Here is a 27,757-nt window from a genome sequence, read left to right on the forward strand (position 1 = left end):
CAGAGTCTAATCTAAGCTAACATTCTCCTGGCTGTAGCTTAATATTTAGTGTACACACAAGAGTAGTGTCGCATTGTCAGACCTGAGTGGTATCAATCGTCTCATCTAAATCTCAGCAAATTCCTGAAACTATTCCTTTAAATTGCCATTTCTATGTTAAAGACATGTAGCAATACTAAAGCTAAATTATCAGACAACTCACAACAGTTTCGAAATTATTTTTTCATAATATAGCACTTTAATGTGCAAAGTAAAATAAAACTCCAGTACAAATATTTTCAACATTTAAATATGGATGAAGTCAAAGAGTAGAAATGCATACCTTGTCCAAACAGCCACAAATGTAAATTCATAAGCACATTCTTTCACTGAGCAGTGCTGAAAGTAAAATGAGGTTTTCTGGTTACAATTATATAAAACAAATCAAATAAATCTTTTATGGCACAATACTGACTATATGTCACGGTTAAAACGGTTGAACTAAGCACTTGTAGTGCAAAAACCTGATCCAACCTAAGAAAAGCACTGCAGAGAAACATACACGTAACCATCATTGTTTGTACAAAACATACTAATCAAGACTTCTACACCACTGAACAACTATGTATTTCTATGGTTCAGCTACAGAAAAAACAAGCTTTGAAGGAAAGCTTTAATGCACATATTTATTTAAGTCACATACTGTAGAACATTATTTTTGATTTTATGATTATATTTTATATTGGTGGGGAATAGGTGAGTGTATATGGCCCTGGGAAATTTTGAATAATTGCATCTGATTTCTGTTAAGTCAAGCCTGGGCAACAAACCTCTGCATCCCAAAATCTCTAATCTTGATGTTCAACTTGCACTTTTCCCGAGGGAGCCACAACCCAAAACAGCAGAAGCAAAATATACAATTCATTTAGATCCTGATTCTTTTGTTTGGTGAATCTCTCTAACTCACTCTAATAAAGGGCAACACTGCACGTGTGATGGAACAGATTCAAATCCCTTCAGTTAGCTGAATAAGTTTGTTAACAAACTTGTCCCTGACGGCTCATCTGAGAGAGCTTTCACAGCAACGAATGCACTATTCTTACATTGTAGCAAGAGGATGAAAACGTCACAGATGATGTTAAATGTCACTTGCCAAACAGTAGGCACTCATATAATACAGTTGAAAACTGCAGTGCTGGAACATTGTAGCACAAATTGTGCTCTTTCAGACTGGACCTGCGTGGTTGCAACCAGACCCCCTTGGAAGCTGAAGGGGGTGATTATGAAAGAGTGTACCAGTGAAGGTCATCATGGTATCAGAGCTGGGTGTCCTCTCTGGCGTCCATGCTGGACTCGTGTGTCTCTCTCAGGCTGCTTCTGTGGACAGGAGGCACCTCTGGGACGTGAGCCAGAGGGTCTGAACGAATCAAGTACCTGAGAGAGAGAGAGAGAGGGGTCAGGAGAGCAGATAAAGAAATGAGATAAGGGCGTGCATCGATTGTTGAGGAGTTGCCACATGGGAGCTCAGCGTTCAGGCTTTTAAACCGATCCATACTCACCAACCCTTCAGTTCTGAAGTCCCACGAAGAAATAAGAGGAGCTAAATAAACAAGTAAACTGTGGGATGCAATGTCCAATCTCTATCATGAACAGGAAACAGCCATCGCCATGGATAATGATAGGTGCCTTGCTTGCTCAGCTGTTCGTTCCTGTTGCTTCCCTGTAATTTTATATTATTGCCAAAATAATACACTACAAAATTGGAAGTTCTTATGATGAATGTTTTTTCTGTGGCTGGGAAACAGGTTGATGAGTGAACCAAAACAGTAAAGTTGCCTGTTAAACCAAAAGAATAAGTTAAAACACATTAAAGCTCTCATTAGAAGCAATCCCATACACTTTACTCATGGTCATTTCATCTATTAATAATATAACAATATTGATTAGTGCAGCTTTAAAGGCTCAATTATACGCATACATGGACAGCTGCAGACACCATGGATGCATAGTAGCTCTGTTTATATTCTCCTTGGAGGACACGCGCAGTACATCGCTAAACAACCACTGGAAGTGGAGTGGCTGCCCGATCTCAAATTTCCGGTACGCAATTTTTGCGCACCCGCGGACCATGGGTGTATAAAGACAACTGGATACAGCATCTTGAGGCGGAGCCCCATTCATTCCTATGAGAGTTGTTTAGTCTCTTTTGCAATGTAAGTATATGGGAAAAAGTCTTTTTGGGCCCACATGGCATAACGTGACGGACACAGAAGTTGTTATTCCATTGTTTGGCCACTCTGTCAAATTGGCTTGAAAGCCCAGTGCACTTCCTGGGGGCGTGTCGCGGACACAGACAGTATAATTTCAAGCTTAAGTGAAGTACTAGTTATAGTGACAAAGGGGGATATTTTTGTCTTCACTATTAACTTTATAAAATCCACTATAAAAAAAAACAGTTTTGCTTTGATTATCACTTGGATAAGTAATACACATGAAAGAACATCTACAAATAAGATAGCTTTGAGAAAGCTGAGAAATAAACAGTAACAGTGCTGACTCAAATTTCACCCATTTGTACTAAACAACAAACAAACCCGCACAACGGGACCAACCCAAAGGAGTAAAGGGGGATTTATGGTTCTGCGGAGGCTCCACGCAGAGCCTGCGTCGATCTCTATAGAATAGCAGGGCCGGCATGTGTATGTGCGTGGGGAGTGTGTAGTAGAGCGAGTGAGAGAGTGACAGGGATTAGCTTCGGAGCGACAACCAACTCTAGAGTCATAGTGGGAGAAACAAAGTGTCTTCCCTGTGCTTTCTGACCACGATAATCTGGATCAAGGAATCAAGGAAATCTGTAGCAGGAAAAGTTAACCCTCTCCTTGATTTCATGTTGTTCATGGAGAAGGAGAACCAGGAAATGAGTAGGGAGAAATGCAACACTGCCAAGCCACAGCCTAACGATGTGCGTCACCGCAACGTGTAGTTAAATTTTTCGAGAGGTGAACGTCAGGCAACCGCATATGGTCCGGGCGGCGTAGGGTCCATGTCTCCACGTACGTACGTACGTAGCCACGGCGTAGATTTAACGCAGAAGCAGAGGCTCCATGCAGAGCTTTTTCCATAGCTTTACATAAGTGGCCTGAAGTTTATACTTGTGCGTTATTGTGTGCGTTGATCTCTTTAAGAGAATAGCAGGCATGTGTGTGTGCGTGGGGAGTTTTTTATGGAGCGAGTTAGAGAGTGACGGGGGTTAGCTTTAGGAGCGAGTACTGACTCTAGAGGCATAGTGAAAGAAGTAAGTCCAAGCTGTAATAGGAAAAGTTAAGCCTGTCCATGATTTCATGTTTATGGAGAAGGAGAACCAGGAAATGAGTCAGGGGAAATGCTACGCTAAGACGAGAGGTGCACGGCAGGCGTAGGGTCCGGTGTAGGGTCCGTGTCTCCACGTACCAACGTACAAAGCCACGGTGTAGATTTAACGCAGAAGCATAAATCACGCTTAATGCTTACACAACGTCATTGAGCTCCAGTCTGGTGTCAGGAGAAGGGTTAATCAGGACGTAGGACAAGGTGTTTTGGTGATCATTCTGCTCATCTGAAACAGAAACATGACCTCTATCAGTAAACTGGAGTGGTCACATCTATATGACGGTGTGATGGTCTAATTTACACCTGCAATTGCATCATAATTTAAATCTTTACCTTGTAGGTATCCCAGATTGACTCTGTTCATGACGTCGCTGGCTGTCAGATTAGTGAGGTCTTCTGCACACAACATAGTTAGACAAGAAACAAGCAAACTTTTAAGCAGAAGAAGACATGACTGTTTGGGTAAGGAAAGCTCTGAGCAGTTAAAGATGTGTCCATCCTCACCATATCCGGAGGTGGGGAGGCCCAGATGTCTCATGCGGTTGCGGACCAGCTCAGACAGCTCTTCCCTCTCAGAGCGTCGGTAGAGGTTGAGGCGCTGCTGAGCGATGCGCTGGCTGTGGTCCTTGCTCGAGTCGCGGCCAACTCCCTGCCGCCTCATGCTTTTCTTACTCAGACGCCGTGCCCACTGCATGCTCTTCTTCCTCAGCAGAGGGTGATCTGATTGGTCATTGCTGCGAGATTCGTCCCCCTTGTCCTTGGTGTCCTCGCAGTCATCAACACTGACTGACACCTGCGACTGGGGGGGGACAATGAATTACCTTCACGACCAGGAAGTCATTTATTGTTTTTAGTGGTTGGCCAGTCCCCCACTTTGGTCCAGACTGAGAGACTAAAGCATACTGACTTTGGTCATCCCCTGACTTTTTCTCTATTGCCACCAGCAGGTCAAAGTTTTCACTTATTCTGGGAATTATTTTAACATCTACTTAATAGATTGGCACAATTTTTAGTACAGGCATTAATGGTTCTCAGAGGATGAATCCTAATGTCTTTGGTGATCTCTTGTCTAAATCCACGACGTTCCACATGTTCCACCAAAACAAGTTCCTTTCTGAGGCTATTTTGCTGCGGCACCGTGGCTCTGCCCGGTGCTTAGTGCCGCCAATGATGATTATGATTGGTTTAAAGTGCCCATATTATGCTCATTTTCAGGTTCATAATTGTATTTTGAGGTTGTACCAGAATATGTTTACATGGTTTAATTTTCAAAAAACACCAAATTTTTTTTGTACTGCACATTGCTGTAGATCCTCTTTTCACCCTGTGTGTTCAGGTCTCTGTTTTAGCTACAGAGTGACACCTCTCACTGCTGTAACATCTTTGTTGGCAGTCGCATGCACATGCGCAGTAGCTAGGTAAGATCACATCATCTAGCTGTTTGTTTCTACAACTTCAGTAGTACAAGGCAGGATTAGCCAGGAGACTTCTTAACAAGGGCACACTTCCAACTTTGCGTGGAATAGCTGCAGAACAGGGACATGTAAGTAGTTCTTTTGTAGATTATGGTGAACTAGTGTGTGTTGTAACAGTGTTTTGCCATTCAGAATGAGCTAGCATGCTACGGTTAGCAACCTTCTTTTGGCTAGTGACGTAAAAAGTTGTGTTGATTTTGAACAGCTCACCCGGAGACTGAAGGCGGGACACATTCAGAAACCTGTATCTCACTCAAAACAGCATAGATGTTTTTTTTTTCCAAGTTTGAATGCGCATAGAAGAGACACAAAATAACACCCCAAATCCCAGAAAAAGGAATTTTTTCATAATATGGGCACTTTAAAGAAATGCCAATGAACCAGAGCACGATTTTCTCCCATCCCAGAATGCTGTGTGGACTAGCCAGACCCTCTTTTGCAACGCTGTGGAGGAAGATCTGGCAAAGTGTGACTAGGTGATCTCTAACCTGTCCCACTGTAACATTTGTGGTTCTGAGTAAAATGTATCAACAACTATTGGATGGATTTCCATGAAATTTGTTTCCCACAGGATGAAACCAGTGATTACAAGCTTATTTGTAATCAAGGTGGATTTTAGCTTGATACAACTTACAGTACCAGGTCAGAGCTCTCACCTCAGAAGTTGGGAAAATGTGGGATTCTGTCCGATAGATCCCGATAGGAATTTCGGCACTGGAGGAGCAGAGTTTCTGGAACAGTCTACCATAAGTACTAATCCACAGATCTTCCTCTGTTACTTTCATCTGGAACAAGAGATACATGGATATACTATTAGATCAACTGGAGTATGACACTGTGTCTACTTTTTTATTTCATTTTTCTAACTCACAGCACAGAGGTATCCTGATCCTGGAGTGGTGTCCAGCCCCAGCAGCAGCCTTGCAATAAGAATCATGTAGTCCTTCACAAAAGACTGGCATGGAATCACAGAAAAGAACATAGCAGAAACTTCGGTCAGTTTTCTATCAATGACTGAACACAAGAGGGCACTGCCTGGTAAGGCTGTTCTGTTTCTTCAGGTACTACGGTTTCTCTGTTCTGCTGTAAGACACATTCATTTCTTTCACCTAGTATTTATTTAGAGGGCGAGTTATTTAAGGGATGCTTTGCTGTAGGTGTGTAGTGTACCAACCTGATACAGCAGGGTGTCCAGCATGCTGATACTGAATACTCTCCCTGCAGCGAAGGGTAGGCGAAACATGAAGGCCAAGTTGGAACCTTTATCACGCTCTTTCTTGACACACAACACAGCAATGATCAACAGCATTTAAAGGTCTGTCGCTTTTTTGATAGTGTAGAAGGTCAGAGGAAAATGGCAAACATAATAACTAAAATACTAGCTTTAGCATCTTTTCTTTACAATTGATGTTCATAATTCACAAAATTCACTGTAAGCCCACTTGTTGTGTTTTACCTTCTCCAGCTTGGAGAGGGCCAGTGAATAGCAGTCCTTTGCTCTGAACTGCATGAACCTCATGTTGGATGGATGAGTAAGCTCTGTGATAATGCTGAGACTGGGAAACAACCTGGAACGTTGTTCAATTAAAAAAAAGTCATAGATGATGAGACTAAAGACCACAATTTATTACCAAACTTTTAAAATAATTTTAGCAAAACGGCTGTTGTTCAAACATGGTTTCCAATGCAGGCTAAGATACACACAATGCCCTTATAAAAGTAAAGACCATGTCATGAATATGATAAACATTACGATAAAATCGAATCAATTACCTGAACATAGTCTGTACATTGACAATAGTTTTGGCATCAGCCATGTAGTCCTCCTCAGCACTCATCGTACTCTCTTTATCCACAACAACCAAATTATCGGCGTACATAATGCCACACTGCAGCAGGCTGTCCAGACTGAAACACACACACACACACACACACACACACACACACACACACACACACACACACACACACACACACACACACACACACACACACACACACACACACACTCACACATACACACACACAAATGACAATGAGAATAGCAACAGCAGGCACTGCAGATTTGCCTGGAACACACATCCAATTAAATCTCAGATACGTAAGTAAAAACTTGGCTTCAATATATTTTAATCAAAAGATGAATGTAATATATAATAAAATTATAATGAAAAGCAGAAGGTTAAATGCCAGTCTTACTTGTCTATGGTCCCAGCCATGTAGTAGACCATAGGAAAACAGCAGATGGCCTCCAGAAAGTGATTTTCTGGCCTACAGGAAACATGATAGAGAAAATTAGTTCCATTTTGTTTTCTATTGCACTTCTTACTGCAAACCATACAATGCATTACTTAGTAAGTAGTTTTTAAAACATGGACGATGCACGAATGGTCGACTATTCATCTTACTGCTAACTTAGCGAAAGCCTGTAACATGAGTAAAAAAACATGTTACTTGCAGTTATGTACAGTAAATGTAAATATGATGTTATGATTGAAGTTTTTTGAATTTGTTTTATTTGTATTTCTGGAAAATGTGATGTTTTATTTTAAGTTTGACATAAAACTGCCAAATGTTTGGCAAAACATAGAAATAGAAATGAACAAACTAACTATATGAAAAGTTTACATCATGAAATGCAATATTTAAAATTTAAAAAAAATAAGAAAATGTGTTGATAACTTAGCAACTGTTCTCCAACACTTGCATCCAAGATGTTCAACTAAGTACACATTAAACACACTGAAAACAACTTTATATCTGCTTTAGAGATGTGAGTGTTTACTACTATGTGATGACGTACAACAGTAAGTACCGGGGCCTCAAGAGCCTCTGTGGTAGTTTTACTCCCTACTTGGTGTGTCTTTAGACAGAACATTACTCTATACATCTGCCCAGTCCTGCTGAATAGAGACCCAAGGCTGTCGTAAGGGCTTGCATTGTTTATCCAAGTGTGTGGGTGTTAGTTTTTGTGTGTGTGCAACAGCGAAAGGAAGGGAGAAAGAGAGAGATGCATGGGAGAGGGGAGGGGGGGTTATTGGTATATGTGTGTTTCTTTGAGAGTCCTGAGAGCTTGCTTGTGGGGGCTGAAAAGGGACTGATCAGGGCTGCTTGGTGTTCTACAAAGAAATAATTTTCTTGATCTTTTTCTCCCCTTGTAGCAATATCATTCAGGTTCAAGGCAAAGCAAGTTGCTATGGTAACTGTCTGGAGCTACAGAGTGGAGCATTTTTGTTTTTATTTTCTTTGTCGCTCAAATCACACTGTCACTGTGAGCAGCAGCAGTAACCGAACATCAGTACTGACAATGGAGTTCCACCTCCACAGCCTTGTCCTTAGCGTTCTGTTGACATTGGCTAATAGCATGCATAATGTTTCCCAGTGTTAAATGCTGATTGACAGAGTAAGGGTTGAAAGAAAGGAATGAGTGTGTGTATTATTTGTGTGTTAATGTGAACTCACGAGTTATCAAGCAGCAAGACAATGGGGTTGAGTTCTTTCCTTGGTCTGTAATAAGCTCTGAGAGGCACTATGAAGTTATAAAGACCGTTCCCTGCAGTCTCAGCAGACACAATGATGAGCTTGTTTTTAAAACCATAAGCCTTAGCATCCTCAAAGCTGTTGTGCCTGCAACCCTGCATAAGGAGAAAAAAACAGGTATTTTACTGTAGGTTGGCTTTTATGATGTGAAGGACAGAGAGAGGAAGGAATGGAAGGAATGATGGAGGCAGTAAGTAACCGAGTGACTAAGTTGGAACAGCGACTGCCCACCTGGTCAAGTCGTAGGCAGCAAAACGGGGCTTTTTCAGCCAACAGATGGCACAAGGTAGGCGAGCTCCCAATGTACGGAGAGTTAGGGGGATAACCTTTCACGTACCTGCCAGCAAATCCAAAAAGCAAGAATGACACATTTCATAGAAACTAACTGTGCAATTTGTCAGGTTGTCTTGTTGTAATTTTATTCATTCATTCATGTTACCTTGGAAATGAGCCATCAATGCACTCAGGTTCAACATGCATGCTAAGTAAACTATTCACAGAATGACAACAGGTAAGATTAATATGTTGGTCTGTTTTGGATGGACATTCTGGGAGGTTGCATAAAAGTAAAGATACTATAGGCTCAATTTCAATATGTATGGTGGTTTGCTTGATTTGCATTTTGCAGGTTTAGCATATATTAAAGGGCTGTGGTTTAAAGTATTTTAGGCTTGTTTAAGTACTCTTTCCTGCATATAACATTGTTTTAATCATTTATTTTGTCATTTGCTCTGCCTCCTTGTGGTTAGGTATTTATACAGAGAAACAGAAACATTACTCAGTAGATGAGTGGCCTTTTTCATCTGTGAAGACGGAGTCATCTTCTGATTGGTCACTGAGGAGGTCACATGGCAGAATTGAGGAGGAGTCGGCGATCTCCTGAACTGGAGCGATGCTCGGCCGGCGGCCCTCTGTTCCATTTAACGCAGGTGGGACCAGTCTACCACCTGAGACGTCAGGTGGACTCGTATTCTGAAGATCCATGGCAACAGTGCCTGTAAATGATATTCACTGGCGCTTTACATCAAACATAAGGAACCGACGTCTCCACAATCAATCCAAATTCATCACCAATACCTTTCAGACCTCTTTCATCAACAAGCAGTTTATCACACTCTCTCACCCATGCTAGCAATGATGCTGTGCACAGGAAGCTGCGAGGGTCCGTCATAGCGTCCCCCGGCAGGGCGGCCCTTCTTCTCTTCCTGGTTGAAGATGAAGGCTGAGTTCTCCTCCTTAGTGATGTTGATGTAGTAGCAGGTGTCTGTGGAAGCCATGATGTGGCGCGGGCCAGGGTTCAGCAGGATGCTCTTGTTGTCTTCCCTCTTTATACCGATCAGACACACGCCATACCTGCACGTCAGAGACCTGCTGTTAGCATATACTTGAGGTAAATATCTGACAACATAATCTTGTCATTACATTTAAAACACAAAACTTCATAGTAGCCTACTTTGACATTTTGGGACATACACCTCGCTTGTTGAAATGCCAAACAATTTCTTCAAACAACACCAGTGTTGTCTTGACATTCAAGAATGGTATTCAACTTCTGTATAAGTGAGCTAAACAATGTTTTTGTAATGCGCAACATTATTTGACATTACTTTTTAGCTGGATAAATAACACCTACAGTATAATCAAAAAGTTAGATTATTGGATCTTTTTATCATTTTATTTATTTACCTGTGTAAAATTAATATTAAACTAGGATGAAACAAAAGAATAGTAGTGCACTGCTGCTGTACTTGATTATACAAGATGATACCAGGTCAAACAGACAAACGAACAACCCCTGTAAACGTCTTGATATATTTTCAACTGGTCGGTATCTAAAGAAAATGCTTTAGTTTACATGTCAACTCACTTCTTGTGAGCATGAAAGGAGGCGTATGTAAAGCTTTTGCCGTTATACTCTCCAAAGAACTTGCTGTCACACACTCGGATGTGGTAGACCTCGTTGCCAGAGCAACATCCGTACATCCTCTGCCATTGCTCTGGAGACTGTTGTCCTTCTCTGCATTCATTCAGGGAAAATACAATCAAACATACAGACGAATGAATACATCTTATACCTTTTAAAGTGTTAGAAATTTGCCACATATGCAATATACATGCAGTCAGGATCAATCATTATCGTCCTTTGAAAAACTCTCTCCCCACATCCCTCCAGATCCTATCCTGGTCTGGAGGGAGTCTCCTGGCTTCTGTGATGATAGCAGACAGCTTGATCCATGTGTCAGCCACTCGGCTTGTCTCTAATATGCCCATGGTAATGGCTTCTGGTAATTATGGTAATTGCTCAAGCATTCTGATGCTCAGAATAAACCTGAGGTAGCAGTTTACATACTTGATTAATATTTACATTGTATTTCACACTCAGTGGCTTCTATACTGTAACTCAATGTAAAAACAAAACAACATGATCTCCTGGTCCCGTTTAAACGTATTTCCCAGTGAACCTCCTTGTTGGGCTGCATGTCTCTACATTCATCTCATTTACTCAAGGACGCACACATGCAATGCAAACACACACTTGCATAAACATTCTCCCTCATGAACAGTCAGATAACTATAATGCATATTCACATAATATACACAAATTACACATTTGTATTGATGCTTGCAATCTCGAAACCTGTTCGCCTTTGTCTAATGGTCAACATTTTTGAAAGTGAAACTGTGTATTTTTACATAGTTTCACTTTCAAAAACGTTGATGTTAGGAACACAGTAAGTGCTATAAGCCACTGGTTCCCCTTTATTGCTGTTTCCCTGAGCCATTGGCATCTGCCTTGAAAAGATCCGCTTGCATGCTGTGAAAAATCATTTTCCCCCGGATAGCTTTTCAAACTGTTTTACAAAGTACACTTCGTATAAGAATCCATTTAGGTGCCGCCTGTTCTCGTTTTTTTTGCTTAAATGAACTCTTTACTTCCTGCCGTTTTCCACAATGACCTAGGACTTTTGTCTTTGCTTGGCCTTATCACCTCTTTGTGCCAGTTCCATTGACACATCCATATACATCAGCAGATACTGTATGAACAGATATGAACAACACAGATATTTGAACTTTAGAATCACAGTTATGAGAAATCAAAAAGCCTGAGAAGCCCCTGGTTATGCAAGATGACTGACCGTCCGCGGGAGGTGTGTACAAGGAGCGTGACCAAGGTGGAGGTGGCAGGACACACACAGTTGAGAGCCAACATGGCATATTTGAACTCCTCCTCACACACAACATGATCTGAAAAGGATCCAGGCAGTAAAAGTTATATTACCATCTGTTACACAGGAATGGTGCTTTATAAGTGGACAACTAATTTTACAGGAATAGTTCAACATTTTGCATTCTGGCAAAGAGTTAGATGAGGGGATCAATACCTCTCTCTTATTTGTCCGTTAGTTATGAAGCTAGCTAGAGCTGCAAGTCTATTAACTTAGTGTGAGAGTGAGAGTTACAGCAACTAACTCCCCGTCAAACAAGTGTCATTAAAACATTTCTGTCCTTCAAACGGATTAAACAAACAAGCTATATATCATATAGATATATAAATTACTGAGCTTTCAAGGTTAGCTGTTTCTCCTGTTTCCAGTCTTTCCAGACTTTCAGCTTTAGCCTCATATTTTGTCATTTCTTTGACCATTTAAGGGCAGTGAATCAAGCTGTAAACACAACATTGATATATTATTGCCTTTGAAGTTCATATGGCCGACTTGTTGGCAAACAGTTAACAATTTACATATCCAGCAAATACGGAGCAATATTAGCATTCATTTGAAGTTTTCTATCTGGCCACCTGACGGGATGTAAGTCCAACTATGTTTTTGTCTCCACCAACTCCTGAGGGAAATATTTGGGTCTCCACTATATGTTTGCTAGTCACTAACTTTGTCAGTCAACCAAAAATGATGCTACAAGAAAGCGGAGAGTGATTCAAAATAGAAAAGTAGTGGGCTGGAAGGCCAAAATAAAAAAAACTATAAGACGCTTCAAAACTGAGGTGAATTGTAGATTTGGTAATAATTCTCTGACCCATTCCACATACAAGTAGTCATCTAATCCAGCATTAGGCTTATAACTCTTGGCCAGAAAGCAAAAGTGTTTCCCTGACAGTTTGGAAATTCTCACCTGCAAATTTGACATGGAACTTATTTTCAGGTTTAAGTATTTGGACATAAAGGGGGCAATTTGGAGCAAAGTCCTTCACTGCCCAGGCTCTCAGGATGGTTTGATGGTCCTGATGGAATGAAAACAGTCAGAGATAATTCATTTTCACTCTAGCTTTTTCAAAGTAATCTTCTTTAATTAATTGATAATTGTCTTTGTGACTGCCAGCATGAATTACTTGAGTTTTTGTAAACAATTGAATGACAAATCATAATTGGTAAAGAGTTATGGCAGAGAGTTTCATTAATTGTTGCTCTTCTTACCGCAGCCATGCGATCCATTTCGTTACGACTGCTTAGAATGAAACAAGCCTCTGCGTCATCCATTCTGCAGCAGCGAGACATTATGACAAATAATAGATTACTCAAATACGAAACAGCGGGAAACCCTGCCACAAAAGAGTCAGCCAATGACCTTTGATCAGTCAGAAGAGACAACACCAACGTCCTTTGATTTAATACTCAACTTAACGTTGCCTCCATACTGTAGAGACAAACACACAACCTGAAATGCTCTGTGCTGTAAATGTGCTGTAAATGTGGTGTGCTGTTTTTGCATATGATTAACACAGCCAGGAGAGTGCAGAATGCAAAACAAGTGTGGGCGAATTTGAAATGTTGCCAGATGCAGGATGTAAGCGCAACACACACCCAGTCCTCTACTTCTAATTGCTCTATCACAACCCTACCAAATGTTTACAGTTGAATTTATAAAACCCATTTCATCGAAGTAATACTTTGGTGTTTGATGTAACGTGTTCCATACATTATGGTACAACTGTTGCACGGGACTATTATGTGTTTTTGTGTTTTATGTTTGTTGTTTAAGTATTGCAATTCCATAAATTTGGGGGACTCAAAAGAGAAAGAAAATGAATGTTGAAATTGAGATATCCTGACTTTTAGTACCTGATACATCCCAAGTTAGTGATGTAGGGTTTCTGATCGTCACAATTATTTTCTTACACTGGAGAAAGTTCCTGCAGAGCCACATAAGATATTAACTGTAACTATATGACGAGTAAACTGACCCGTTTGTGTAAAATCAGGTGAATTTACTCTCAAAGCTTGGCTCTATCTCGTACTTTGGGATCTGCATGTGATTGATGCTACAGAAATAAACTTGACTTGATGTACAGATTAACAACAGTTTTTCCAATCCTTCCATCAGTGTTAACATGTTCCACATAGTCTCTTTCACAACACTTTCATGACTCAAAATTACCAGAAGAATGTGACAGATCATGTTTGCTTTCCTCAGAGGAAGTGATCCATTTAAGAGTTGAGTCTCAAAAGAAATTGGTAAAGCTTGAAAAAATAATTACACTCGTGTCAAATGCTCTCAAATTAAGAGAACGCGATCTTGAGTAAAGATAGGAATAAAACTCCATACTCAGTATGAAACACAATAGCTCTGACAAGCCTATTTACTGAGAAAGGACTGAGAGAACATTTGGGCAACATTAAAGAATGGAAGGACAATAGAGATGCATATCCTACTGATAATAATAATAATAATAATAATAACTTTTATATTATATAACCCCTTAAAAAAAGATACAAAGTGCTTTAAAGACATAAAAACAGAAGAAAATGATCATATAAATAATGAATAAAACAATAATTGATATAGTAATAATGACATGCAGGTTTATGAATTACTAAAACACAATACAAACACAAAAAAACGAAGAATAACAGATGGTTTGCCGCAATTAAAATGCAAAATATAAAAAGTTTGACACTTTGTTCAGAGACAAAGCTGTGCAGCTCGTGCAGGTGCATGATCCAAAGATTTTTTCTTACAATGCATATTGCGTTCGTCTTGTCTGTCACTCTTTTGCCGTTTATTATTTCCGCAGGAAAACCAAAATGTTGCCACACAAATGATTTAAAAGTGGCAGGGGGATCTTCAATAGTAATTTCACGCTCCATCACGCTGACATCACATCGCCTCACGAGACAACTTTTCACCTCGCGAGATCTCGTACAACGAGATCTCGTCACACCCCTAACAGCCACAGTAGCCGGCTGTGTGAGACTAGGTATATCGGATGCTTTGAGCGTCAATGATTCAGTGCAAACTAGTAGACAAGGTGAACTAGTCAAAACAAGACTATTGAAAATATATTCAGAAGTTGACCCTTCATGTAACCGATGCCATCAGGGCCCGGCTGACCTTTACCATTATGTTATTGGCATGGCCTTCTATAACTCTGTATCGGATGTGTGTTTTTGAATTACTTGTCGAGGTGGTTCCCAAATCCATATATCATCAATCACTGCCCTCTTTGGGGTTCTCCCTGAGGCAACAGGTCTACCCAGATACAAATGAGATCTTATTGCAAGATATCAGACCCACGCTCACACTTGCTGGATTCAGGATGTATTGTATTGTATGAGGTTAGGTTATCTTATTTGTCTCTTTTTTTATTTCTTGTATTAGTTTTTTTTATTCATAATTTTCTTGCCTAGGGTGTATCTGTATGTGTGCATGCATGTGTATGCATATGTAAGTGCATAGATATGCATTTATATTTGTATTTTGTAGGGTCTCATATCAATTTCATCCGGAATTTATGAAATTTATGTTACTTAGAGCTTACTGGAAACTTAAATAAAAAAGCATGGATTAACAAAAAAAAATGATACATCTTCTGTGGCAATTGATCCAGCAGATGTTGAGATATATTTAACTGGATAAGTGTAACCTTTCATCTGTAGGCCTCATCCTCTGCGGACCCTAAATGTCATGGTAATCTAATTAATAGTCGTCAAGATATTTCAGTCTGAACCAAAGTGGTGGACCGACCGAAAGACAGACATACCAAACTTTAAGTATCACTTACTTGGCTCTCAGCAGGTCCTGGTCTTTGAGAACAGATCCTTGCAGATAGATGACCCTTTGAGACCACAGAGGGATCTGGAGCACTCTCCGTACCTGGAGGTCCATTTCACTTGGGCACAGGATCACTACATAGTAATCCTTAAAGGTTGCACAATAACTACTTTGTTATCCACTGCGGAATGCATTAAGAACCATGTAGACGTTAATGTCGAAACAGTTACTGTCTTAGCTGAATCACAAGAGTTATTTTCCCTTTAAATATCCTTAAAAACACACAATGGAGACCTTTATCACAACCTATATGTGTACTTAAGAGAATAAAAATGCATTAGTTCGTGTTTTTTGGTACCTGCAGTCTAGGATGGGCATAGAATTCATTGAGAAAATCCATGAGCAGGTCTATCTTTAGTGTGCTGACACACAGCACTACATGTTTCTCCGTCTGTGCTCTGTGGCGGCTGTAATTCCCTCCAGACTTCTGTCTCTCCATCCACAGGTACATCAGCTCCTCAAACTGACACACAACAAGTAAACTGAGTAAAACTTTCAATGGAACATTCAGATGTTACCCAAGACTATTTCAGCTTTGTCCTACCTGCAGAGGCAGCACCACCAGAGCCACACAGATCATGATGACCACCAGTAGCTGGGAGGGCCATATGCGGGGGGTGACGTCTCCAAAGCCCACGGTGGAGAAGGTGACAATGCAGAAGTAGAAGGAATTAAAGAGGGAGAGGTTTTTGCCTGCTCGCTCCAGGTGCTGGATTCCACATGTGCTGTGCAGAACAGGTTAGATCAAAACCATTTATATAAACACAATGCCAGCATTTATGACTACCATGTACATAAAGCAGGAATAGGCTATCTAATAAGTCAAAAGGATAAGGGAATACAGCATATCAATATGTAATACAATTATTTACGTAATTAAAAATAATTGCAAAAAGAAATTAAAAGCTTTATATTTTATATAACTTCGTATTGGTTAGCAAAAAATAAAAAGGCTTTCTATTTTTTGTTTCTGATTTTTGGCTTCATGAATAAAATGGACGTGATTTGACTTGCTTTACTTACAATCAACTTGATAAAATATACTAAAACTTAATTCATTAACTTTTATTTCTATCTTTTACTAGTTTATTTTATTCTCAACTCCAACGTTTTTCTGTTTGTGGTTTGCACTTACAGGTTCAATTATTTACTAATAATTTATTTTAGGTTTCCTGGAAAGAACTATGTAATTTGGTACTAATTGTAGGAAACAAAATAGAGACAAAGTTCTGAGGTTGTTATATTAATATAAGATCAATCTGTTGTGTTCAGTTTATCATTGATTTCCCAAAAACTTCCTTTGAAGAGACCTTTCTTTTAAACTTAAATTGTCTCCTTGCCTGTTGAAAAATGTTCAGCTTTTTTTTTTTTTACATCCAGTGAACTAAGCACAAGTCTTAAGTGTACACTAGCTTATCATTTGGAAACAATTGGAAGCAAATAGTATTTTTTGGCATCCGGTCAAGTTTATTCGAATACACACATAGAAAGGTTTAATTCACACTCAAATGTCTTAAAAAGTCCTTGAAGAAGCAGCCTCACCCAGTGAAGACCAGGCAGAGCAGGGTGCAGATCAGAATGAGGACCTGGTTGAACATGGCTGAGTTGGTCCTCTGGATTGCTCTGTGGACATCATTCTACCCATGCAAGAACAACAGCCTACTTTAACATTTGGAGCTAAAAACTCAACTCTACTTATATGAAAGAAAGAGATCAACTTGCATATACCAAATGTTTTCTTTGATCATTGACGTCAGTTCTGTCAGGAATCTCTCACATCATTATTGCAAATAGAGTTGACATTATGGTTTTGCTCTTAAAATGCTTCCTGTTGCAGCAATACAGCTGAGCAGCGTGAAATACAGAACAGCATGATAAAATGTATAACCCCTCAGAGGAAGCTCTCAGGGTGCACAAAATCAGCAGAACTAAAACAGCAGCAGGATTTGTGTTGTTGTCAGTAGCAGCCGTGTGAGCATGAAGTGTCTCGCATTAACAAAGTCATTAAAATGTTGATTAAAAACAAGTCATTAACAGAAACAATTAAGTTAATGCTTTTTACATACGATCATGTTCTCCAAAGCACACTTAGCCAGCCAGCAGTTGAGAAACACGGGAATGAAGATGTTTCTTATTGAGGGCCAGAAGATCTGAGGATAAAGTGAAACATTTCAACTCACTAATGGATAACATTTCATTCAGTTTAATTTCAACATTCAACAATCACACATTAAAAACTGCACACCAATGGGAAATGCTGTATGCATTGTGGCTTAAATGCTTCACCTGTGAAACAACAATCTTCTCTTATCTATCTATAAATTGCAGGAACGTCTGTCTGTCTGGGTGTTATGCGCATATCTCTCGAACCTACCTTCTACAAGCAACAATACCACAGGCCAAGCAATCGGCCCATTCCAAACAGGCACATTTTCAACAGGCACTGCACTAGTTATCTAACATTTTAACACCCAAAATGACTGTGGTGCAGCCTGCTGTTTCAAACTATTTACATGTGTATAGTTCAGTTCTCTGTGTCTGTGTGATCAGTCTGACTTAAAATACTTTAGCTGCTATTCTCGAAGCCTAACACTGTACGAATATGAAAACAAGATAAGGCTTTATTTATAATTGCATACTAACATACTCAGTAGGTTGCTCAGTATGCTATTTGAGAGGGATGAGGGATGATGCCATCCCCCTTGTTAGCAAAATGACCAAAATGCATGCCCCCTTGCTAACCTGCCATCCCCCCTCTCCATCCTCTAGTAGCAGAGAGAGTGCAGGCCAGAGGGGTTGTTTAGTTGAATGTGTTAATCTAGTCTGCCTGGCTCAATAATCCTTTTTCTGACTGAGATTGGTGCAAGTTAGAATATATGGCCCCGACCATGGCTGAAATGTCAGTAGCCTAACTGCTGTGCGTGCTGTGTATTGGCAAACATATGGCGCTGTCCGTGGTGCTGAACTAGCAAATTAATTTGTAATTGCGTATTTGTGTTTTCTCTGAGTATTTCAGTGTTGCCATGGTAAAGTTTTTACCGTAATGATGAAGGGAACTGTGTTGATCATCTCCAGAAGAAAGGACACCTGGAATATCTGCTCCCAGATGTTCCCCTAAAATCAAAAAAACATGCACAGACCTTTTAACACAATAGACAGTGAGTCACTGCAGAGATGCAGATCTTAATTGTAGTCAGTCACTTTTCATGACCACTTAATCCTTCATCTCAACCAGATCCTGTAATTACCTTCTCTCCTTAATGTAGCCATGACAAATGACTGGCTAATTACGCCACTTATGGATTGTCAATCTCACAGACTGTAAGTGACTAATCGTGCAGATTGTATTACTGACGTGCATAAGATGTCTATGTATTTATTTTTGTGTGTGTGTGTGTGTGTGTGTGTGTGTGTGTCTTACCTTGTAGCTCAGATACATTAGTAACATAGTCTCCAGGAAACTAATGATGGCCACAATTACCTGCACAAACCAAAACAGGGTATATGAACACAAGCTCGAACAGAACGACCATTTCAGAAATAATCCTCTGGGAATGAAATCCACAGTGTTGGCAAGAACCGTTCAACCGGTCAAATATTTGATCACGCAGTTCATATACTTGAGTTTATAATGGTTATTCAAATTAATTCTTATTTTTTTTGTACATATTTTGTTGTGACTCACTTGAATGGCCCAGACAGGAACCTTTCTATCCACCCAGAAGATCAAATCCCTGTCAGATAGTGCACACAACTCTTATGTTAAGAGTCAACAATAAATAACCTCTACATCAGTCAAGAAATGCATTACATTAGTAAGAGATAAATACAATCAAAATAAGACTTGACCTATCAGTTATATCTGATCTTGTTATATGTTTAGCTGGGTATTAATCGAGTAAGAGATAATACATGTGACAATCTTTCCAATTAACATGTCCAAAATTGATCTCATGCCAGGTTAAGTTTAAGTGATCACAGGACATGATAAGATACCACACAAAGAGCTGAATGAGCACAAACAGAACGTTGCTCCCAACAGAGGCTACATAATAATGTTCTACTTATTTCACCCTATTAAGAGAAATCCCACCTTCTGCTGCTTACCAGTTAATTTCTCTGTCCTGCACAGATCCGTTCCACTGGCAGTCGACACTGCAGAATAGTAAGAAAGAAAATAGAATGAAAAGTTAATGAATGTAGGCAGTGAAGTTATTTGTACTGATGCAATTTAGGCGGCATCTTTTATTAGATTTTCTATCTATTAGTCTGTTTAATCTTCATCCTCAACTGACTGAAACTAAAAACTGAATGTTTTCTCACGTTTTTATGAAATGCTTATTGTTGGGGCAGTAAAAAACCTACTTTTATTTAAACATGTTTGGTTGCTTGGAGCACTTAAAACAGCTGTGTTTGTTTAAATGATCTCTTTGCACTTGGTGGGAATTTTATTGCCATTGTTTTAATGTTTTATCTCTCTTTTAATAATTTGGACTGTATGTTATTGCTTCTGTTGACAATGGACAAACCATTTGTTGTTTCCACTGGGAGCGTTCTGCTGTCCTGCGCTGTGACTGGCACTGGCGCCCTGACCCGGGTTATCAGTCACCACGCGGATGGTGTACAGCAGGCAGGTGAGCAGCTTCAGGGAGAAGTTAAACACACGAATCCGAAGGCCTAAAGGCAAGATAGGGATCCATTTTCCAAACAGATACTCACTACAAACAGCTTATGACTCATAAGCAACATCTGTGTGTATGCGCAAATTTGTCAGTATTGCTTTTATTGTGTTGAGCTTTAATGGACCCTTTCAATTATGCAACAGCCACTTTAGGAATGTGAGAAGATGAGTTGCACCATCCACTTACTTGATCTTTGGTTTTTGATGAAGAAAAGCTTCAGGCGTTCCTTGAAGGTGTTTTCATTCACATAAAACTCCACCTGCACTCTAACAAGGACGAGAAGGAGGAAAAACTGTCACACAGAATCACCAACACAAACAGAAAGAGCCATGCAGATGTTTTTCCAAGCCGTTTTTTAAGTATGATATTTTACACAGCATGAATATTCATAATGTTGTTTTTCTAATTAGCTGCCCGAGGAGAGTTTGGTTATTATCTGTCTCTGATTTTGTTACCAATTACTAGTTACTGTAGGACATGCAGCGTAAAGCAAAGGAGCCAAAGAGTAGCTGTTACAGTATGGAGGGTAATTTCACCCAGAATTCAAATTAAAAGATAAAATGGTACATACATACTTTTTTTAAAAATTATTTTTGTACCCATAATAGTCAGGCCATCATTAAATGATACAGAAAAGTAAACATTGAAATGACAAATTGATTTTTGAAATAGCAACTTATCCACTCTCGAGACCACGCTGTCATGGTCTTGCTCTAGGCCAGTTGGTCTTTGGACATTAAGTTTATCATCATTTGACTATGTGACAGTTTTTGAGTTCTTTGTTCTTGTGTTTACCTCATGTGTCTCTGTAGTCCTTACCTGCTTCTCTCTATTAGTCTTTGTTGTATTGTTCCCACTGTCATGTCATTTAGTTTCAGTTTAGTTTTATGTTGTCATTCATTCCCTGTGTTCATTTTTACCTTATTTGCTCTTGGTTATGTTTTACCCATGTTCTTTCTGTGTTCTCTGTGTGGTTTTCCTAGTTTCTTACTTGTGTATGTTTCATGCTTCCGTTTCCTGTTTTATTTTGTAGTCATTCTGTTTCTCCTGTGTCATGTCTTGTTTTACTTCCTGCCTTGTGTTTTCCCGCCTTTGTGATTGTCTGCCCGCACTGATGTGTTTCACATGTTCCTTAGCCTTCATTTCACCTGTCCCTCATTACTGCCCTCGTTACCTTGTGCAATGTGCATTTAGTCTGTTTTTTTCTGTGTCTATTGTTGGTTTGTCGTCATTCGTTGTCAGTCCTTTGTTGAGAGAGTGCTGCCTGTACTAGCTGTATTTTTGTGTTCCTGGATTTCTCTGTGCTTCTGGGCTTTTCCTGTGTTTGGATTATGTTTTAGTATAAATTATCTTTTTGTTTTATAAAATTATTCATACAAACTGCTGTTCCCTCTTGGCCTTTCTGCATTTGGGTCCAAGCCTGAGCCAAGTTGTGACACACGCCTCCTAGTGAAGTGTGTGTAGTGTTGATGTCTTAATATTTAATATTTTTCTATCCAATGTTATGTTTTAATTTTCCTTCTTCAATTGCAAATTTAAATCTCAGCATTTACATTTAAGCTTGTAATTTGAGCATTTTAGCTTTTCTATTTTCCATTTCAGGATTTTAAAATTCACTACTAATTTTCAAATTGCAACTTCACAAGATACATTTGTCATTTCAATATAAAATTTCTTTTTTAATTTCCCTTTATATATTTTAACATGTATTTATAGTCTGAATATCCTAAGTAATAACATATAATTTATTTGCCATTTTCAATTTTTTTTATTTGAATTCTGAGTAACATTATCCTCCACATCCTTCAGGCAACTGTGACCTTCAATCCGTCAATACTTCATAATTATTTATGCAAATGGAAGAATTTACAGACAAAACATAAATTGAAAAATATAATCTTATTTAGGGCTTTTTGCTTCCATGCCATTTCAACTGAAACAAGTGAAAACAAAATTCCCTGTTGGAATAAAGAAAACAAGGTTTTCATTCAAGTCACAATACATGTTGATTTGCTGGGTATGGATACAGCAAAACACAAAACATAGGTTTTAGGTGAGCCATCAGGAGTAACTTTCTTTTGGTGAAGAAATATTTCCTCTTTCAATTTGAAAAAAAATAGATTCATTTTTAAACAATAGTAGACATGTTGGATGTTAATTTGTGAGACAGAGCCAAGCACAGAAGGGGTAGAGTCAGTCACAGAGACTCATACAGTAGGTAGCTTGGCAACACACAGACAATTTTTGCACTATTATAGTCTTCACAGTACCGCCTGCAGAAGAGAGTGCGGACAGGTAAAAATGACAAGAGAGATTAGAAGGATTTGAGAAAGGTTGAAAGCTTGTGAGGCTACAAGCCTGCTGTTGCTGCAGTAATCCCCAGTTTCAGCATGTGGCTGAAAAGTTCACAGTGGGAAGGAAAAGGCAGTGTGGGTTGTTGGGTGCACAGGCATCTTTTCGGTGTGCACTGCAACAGCTATTTCAGGTCTGCACAATGATAAACGAGTGGTGAAACCCTTACAGAGATGAAACAAAGAAACAACGAAAGAAATCCTCTGCGATGAGATCTGAAAACAGCTGTCACATCTGGCCAGCAGCACGGCAGAGATGGGCTCCGGCGGAGGTAAAGGCCCTTCAACTAAGAGGTGGCTGTAAGGGTCCTACAGATTGCTCTTTGTCTCTGTGTCTCACCCCTTCAACTACCCACCCACCAACCCACGATCCATTCACACACACACACACACACACACACACACACACACACACACCCACGCACACACACACACACACACACACACACACACACACACACACACACACGCACACACACAATGGTGCAAGTAATAACTCTTAATCATTTCCTGTTGAGCACACAATTACTAGGAGGAGGAGGTCTGACATTAGTCATACAGCGGTGTCACATCGAGTTTCATGCGCTACTGTGGGAATAATTAGATATTTTAATACAACTAATTCTGTAAAAGATCTGCAACTGCAATCATCTTGCAGATCTGGAACATGCTTTTATTAAATGAACTTACTTTGAGGTGTTCTTCAACACCTGAGAGAGAGAGAGACCTGTTGCTCTGAAGACAAAAAGTTCCAATAAAACCAGAGAGTTTGACTATGATTGTGAAAATATTTTTGGCACCATATCAAATAGAGCTGAAAGTATTCGGTCAATTAATTAGTAGATCAACAGAAAAGTAGTTGATTAATAACTTATGTCCTTTTTTCCAAGCAGATCTGACCTAACATTACATAGTCGCAGCTTCTCAATTGTGAGGATTTGCTGCTTCTCTTTGTTGAATGTGATCGTGAATATATTTGGGTTTTGGACTGTTGGTCAGACAAAACAAATAATAGGATAATAATTGTTAGTTGCAGCCCCAATTTCAAACATTAGTTGATTAATTGATGAGTCTACTTTAAAACATGGTTCATTTTTAATTTAATTTCCTAAGCAAAAATACTGAAAATTCACTGTTTTTGGCTTCTAAAATATAGATATTTTGTGGTATTAAATTGAATATCTTTTGTCTTGTGACTGTTAGAAAGGCATCACCTGGCATTCAAGATATTGTGATCAACATTTTTCAGCATTCTCTGACATTTTAAAGCTTAACCAAACTATTAATTGATATAGATTAAATTGAGAAAAACAAAATTAGCAGATTAATTGATAATGAAAATAATCGTTAGTTCCGGATCTAATATCAAACGCTTTATATTAGAGCTGAAACGTTTAAACGGTCCATTAATCAAAGGACAGAAAAGTTATCAGCAGCTCAAAAAATCGAGTCATTTGTTATGCTTTTTTTTTCTTTCAAAAAGTCAATGGTTGTGGCCTCTCAGGTTTAAATATTTTCTGATTTTCTTAGTGCTCTATGACATTGCAGATCTTTGGGTTTCGAAATGTTGGTCGCACAAAACAAGTCACATAAGTCAACGTGGAAATAGGGCATTTTCCACCATTTTCTGACACTTTAACAACCAAGGTGAATCAATAATGACAACAATTACTTTCCATTAAAGCCGTTGCGCCCATGAATATGATAAATAACTGACTTTCGGGTAACTCTAAATGAATAAACACGCAGGCATTTCTGTGGATCTCAGCAATTTTTGGGCGCGCTTATCAAATTGATCAGAGCGAGCACACGTTGTTTCTTACTCTGTTGTCCATATGCAAATGTAGCCTTTATGTATAATTGTAATCTGTCACAGCAAAAAAAAAAGGAAAATAATAAAAATAACACTTTCTCACAAGGTGGTACCCTAACTTCCCATTCAGAGCATCCAGCACCAATCTACTGACATTAGGACATCATGCGCACGTATAGACTCCATGTGGCCCTACCTCTGCCCGGCATCACTACCAAAGAGGTCCGACCTCCAAGTGCCCACGGACGGATTGACCCAGGTTGGGATGATGAGCCTCGGATCCATCGTGCGGGACACGTGTAGCTGCGTCGTGCAGTCTTAATTCCTACAGTATTTAGCTTCTCGACCAACACGACTCCCAGCCCAGCAGCTCTAAAACAGCACACTAACTGTGTTTGTCGGAAGATGAATTCTTTTTTGGACAAAAAAAATCCAAACTCGCCGATAACAACAAAAAGCTATAAAGAATACAATAAAAAGGATTTATAGACAAAGAAGGCTAGTGTTCGATAAATGATTTATTTTGAGGACTGAAGTGCTTATTTGAATATTTGTATATTTATACAATCTCTCTCTTTCTGTCTCTATTGCGCGGGCCTGTTGCCACAGCAACGTTGCTACAGTATGACAGGAATAACCCTAAGTGATGTTGTTGCAGCATGGTCCTCTCCAGGAGCACTGCAGCTCCTGATGAAGCTGTAAACATTCACTGTAACATAATGGATGAATATTCCGATGGATGCAGCTTTGTCTTTTTTTAATTTAATTAATTTTTTTTTACAGATGCCAACAGGCATCTTCAACTGCAGGATGTCAGAGTTTATTATAGCAACTTAGAAGTGTTTCAAATATGTCATCTGAAGCCTTCATGATTTATAGCCTACAAAGTCCAAAGTCAAGCACTGTCAGTCTTTCTGTTTTTCTGTTTTGCTCTTCTGTCAAGAGAAAGCTCTCTGCTTCACTGTTATGAAGCTTTCAGCATCATAACTGACAGACGACAGTAACAGAAAAATGCTTTTTCCTTTTCGATTTAAGAAAATGCAGACAAAAATAAGAGAACAATGTAAGAGGCTCTGTTCTCTTTCTGTCTCCCTATCTCTCTCTCTCTTCTGCGTCCCTCCCATCCCTCCCAGCTTTTTGTCTTCTCTTAATTTGAAGAGTCCGAAGAAGTAATGAAGTAGTAATTCATGCTTTTGTATTTTTATCTCATGCATGCCTGCCTTTGAGAAAGGAACATTTGAGTGATGGATGATATCTGGAAAGATGTGACCAGTGGCATTTGGGAGTTCACAGATGGACTCAAGCCTGGACGCTGACCACTGGAAATCAGTCACCTCCAACAACACTATCTACCGCTGACAGAGGACAAGTGCATTTGAAGGGAGAGAGCAGAAAAATGATAATGACTTAATAGCAGCTGAAAAAATTTAGACAGCTTTATCGAGGAGAAAACAGTGGTTGTTGCAAGGACAGCTGGGGAAAGGTCACATTTGACTGAAAGCATTGGCAGAGCTTGTTTTTTACTCGTCAAATAGCTGTGTCGAATATTACAAACAGCATTGCGCCCTCAAATTTTTGCTACTGCTGTAATCACATCTAAAATTACATTTGATCATCACTCTCCTGACATCCATCTGGCAGAAACCAAGCTTACATACTGAATAAATATCTTGAGGGAACACAAATATGAGCGTATAACTAACTGATCGAGATTGTTAAAAAGCAGCACTCCTTAAAACCACTGCAATAACAGAAAAAAGGGGCACACAACACAAGTTGTTTTTTTTAATTCTCTTTGTTTTAGACTTTAGAGGCAGATTCTATCCAAATCCTTGCTGTAGTACAGTTTTGAATCGCAGGACAAAAACAAATGGAGCCGATCTCAGAAAAACAGAAAACTGCTGCTGATCTTGTCTATTGAGCTTGCATGCTGCCACAGAGTACAGAACTGAGGGTAAAAGAGGATATAGTATGGATTAGGAAAGGTAGATAACAAAGGGACTTATGGTGAGATATTGTGTAAAATTCATATTGTGAATTAGGTCACAATAACATGTTTTGAGGCAGACTTTTTAAAGTTTCAAACACATTCTTGGGGGAATGTATCAAACACACACACGCACGCACGCACACACGCACGCACGCACGCACGCACGCACGCACGCACGCAAACATCCCTAGCCTACTTCTCAAAAACCACAGTGATTTAGAAACTTCCATGTTTTCAGCACCATGGACAGCACCCCAAAGTCTCTCATATTTCTGGCTTCATTTTCTCTTTCCAGGCTGATAAACTCCAAAGCACACCCACCACTTACACCATATAACAGGGTTAGAGAGCACTTCAAATTTTACTTGAGTATGTTGTTGTGTATGCTAAGACTGCAGGGGGTAGACAAGGTAAACACTCAATGCACAATGACTCTGATGTAACTTTAAAGCAAGTGGGTACAAACACCGACAACAGGTAATTCAAGTAGACCTATTTTTAGCTGTAAAAAAAAATCTGCAATGTATGTGTATATCATGTAATGACATCAAATAATCTGTACCAATGGTCAAAATAAAAGTTTTTTTTGCTACTTCAAATGAAGAAAGATGAACATGACATGACATGGACAAATTGACTATAAAGAGATTTGGTTGACAAATGGATTTATCAGCTAATCCTTTCAGCTTTAAAATGTTTACAGTATGTGATAGTCAAACTCTGGTATGTCGCTCACAGTTTTTATACTTTTTCACTTTGAACCATCACCAAAAAATAGAATAAATAAAAAGGTGATGTTTCTGTCTCTGACATCAGTGCTCAAAGTACTTTCTGTGAGTTCTCTTCACATCCACTCTGCTGCCTACCTGTCGTCATTCTGGAAGCTCTGATCCCCGAGCAGTAGGTCTCTGAAGCGGAAGCGGGGAGGCAGCGGAGGCACCTCCTCACTCTCCTGCTGCTCCATCGTAAGAGTGGAGATGTCTAAGATAACCCCGCTGCTGTTGATGTTGGTCTGGAGTGGTGCTGGAGAGGAGCTAGAGGAGGAAGAGGAGAAAAGTAAAGAAGCAGAAGGGAAATGAAGGGAGAAAAGGAGAAGAAGTGCAAAAGTGAAGGGAGCTGGAAGGGCAGGAAATGTTAAAAAGGAACAAGGAACACAGCAAGAAGGAAAGGACGTGCAGGTGGTGGACTGATACAGGAATGCAGAAAAGTATGGGAAATTGGAAAGAAAAAATATATACCATCACAAACTGATAGAAAGTATTTCAGCCAGTTGAGAAAAGTCTCTTTACCTGTCTGTTTGCAGCTTGCTCTGTAATATGAGCTGTTCAAACAGCATCCTGAAGTCATACAGACAATATAAAGTAAAACCAGCCAGCATATGTTCATCTAAAGCACCATGCTGCTTTACTACAATGTAGGCATACAATGCAGTTACTGTGGCTGTAAGCATACATGCATTCTAGTGAATGTTATGAACAGTCTTAACTCTG

The 27,757-nt window shown here is 39.5% G+C and overlaps 1 protein-coding gene across 1 annotated transcript; it reads right to left on the bottom strand.

Moving 5' to 3' along the window:
- Positions 1 to 339: 339 nt before the first annotated feature.
- kcnt1a (potassium sodium-activated channel subfamily T member 1a) lies at positions 340 to 27,354 on the bottom strand. The gene is made up of 29 exons (XM_028601497.1): positions 27,134 to 27,354; positions 20,300 to 20,379; positions 19,961 to 20,108; positions 19,539 to 19,586; positions 19,117 to 19,165; positions 18,853 to 18,912; positions 18,471 to 18,545; positions 17,498 to 17,581; positions 16,974 to 17,068; positions 15,976 to 16,156; positions 15,730 to 15,894; positions 15,382 to 15,518; positions 12,797 to 12,860; positions 12,495 to 12,603; positions 11,501 to 11,609; positions 10,231 to 10,380; positions 9,487 to 9,716; positions 9,142 to 9,358; positions 8,595 to 8,700; positions 8,286 to 8,458; positions 7,023 to 7,094; positions 6,597 to 6,731; positions 6,280 to 6,391; positions 5,998 to 6,099; positions 5,695 to 5,778; positions 5,480 to 5,608; positions 3,853 to 4,147; positions 3,490 to 3,574; positions 340 to 1,413 (listed from the first exon to the last, which is right to left on the bottom strand). The coding sequence occupies exons 1-29, from the start codon at positions 27,229 to 27,231 to the stop codon at positions 1,296 to 1,298; spliced, it is 3,510 nt and encodes a 1,169-aa protein (XP_028457298.1). The 5' UTR covers positions 27,232 to 27,354; the 3' UTR covers positions 340 to 1,295.
- Positions 27,355 to 27,757: the final 403 nt, after the last annotated feature.

Source organism: Perca flavescens, chromosome 16 (genome assembly GCF_004354835.1).
Source record: "Perca flavescens isolate YP-PL-M2 chromosome 16, PFLA_1.0, whole genome shotgun sequence".
Lineage (NCBI taxonomy): Eukaryota > Metazoa > Chordata > Actinopteri > Perciformes > Percidae > Perca > Perca flavescens.

Coding starts and splice junctions, on each gene's coding strand:
- kcnt1a (XM_028601497.1), bottom strand. CDS start 27,231: ATGGAGCAGCAGGAGAGTGAGGAGGTGCCTCCGCTGCCTCCCCGCTTC. Junction 17,582..18,470: donor CAGTTCCCTTCATCATTACG/GTAAAAACTTTA, acceptor CTTTATCCTCAG/ATCTTCTGGCCCTCAATAAG. Junction 11,610..12,494: donor GTTCCATGTCAAATTTGCAG/GTGAGAATTTCC, acceptor GATCCTTTTCAG/ATCATGTTGTGTGTGAGGAG.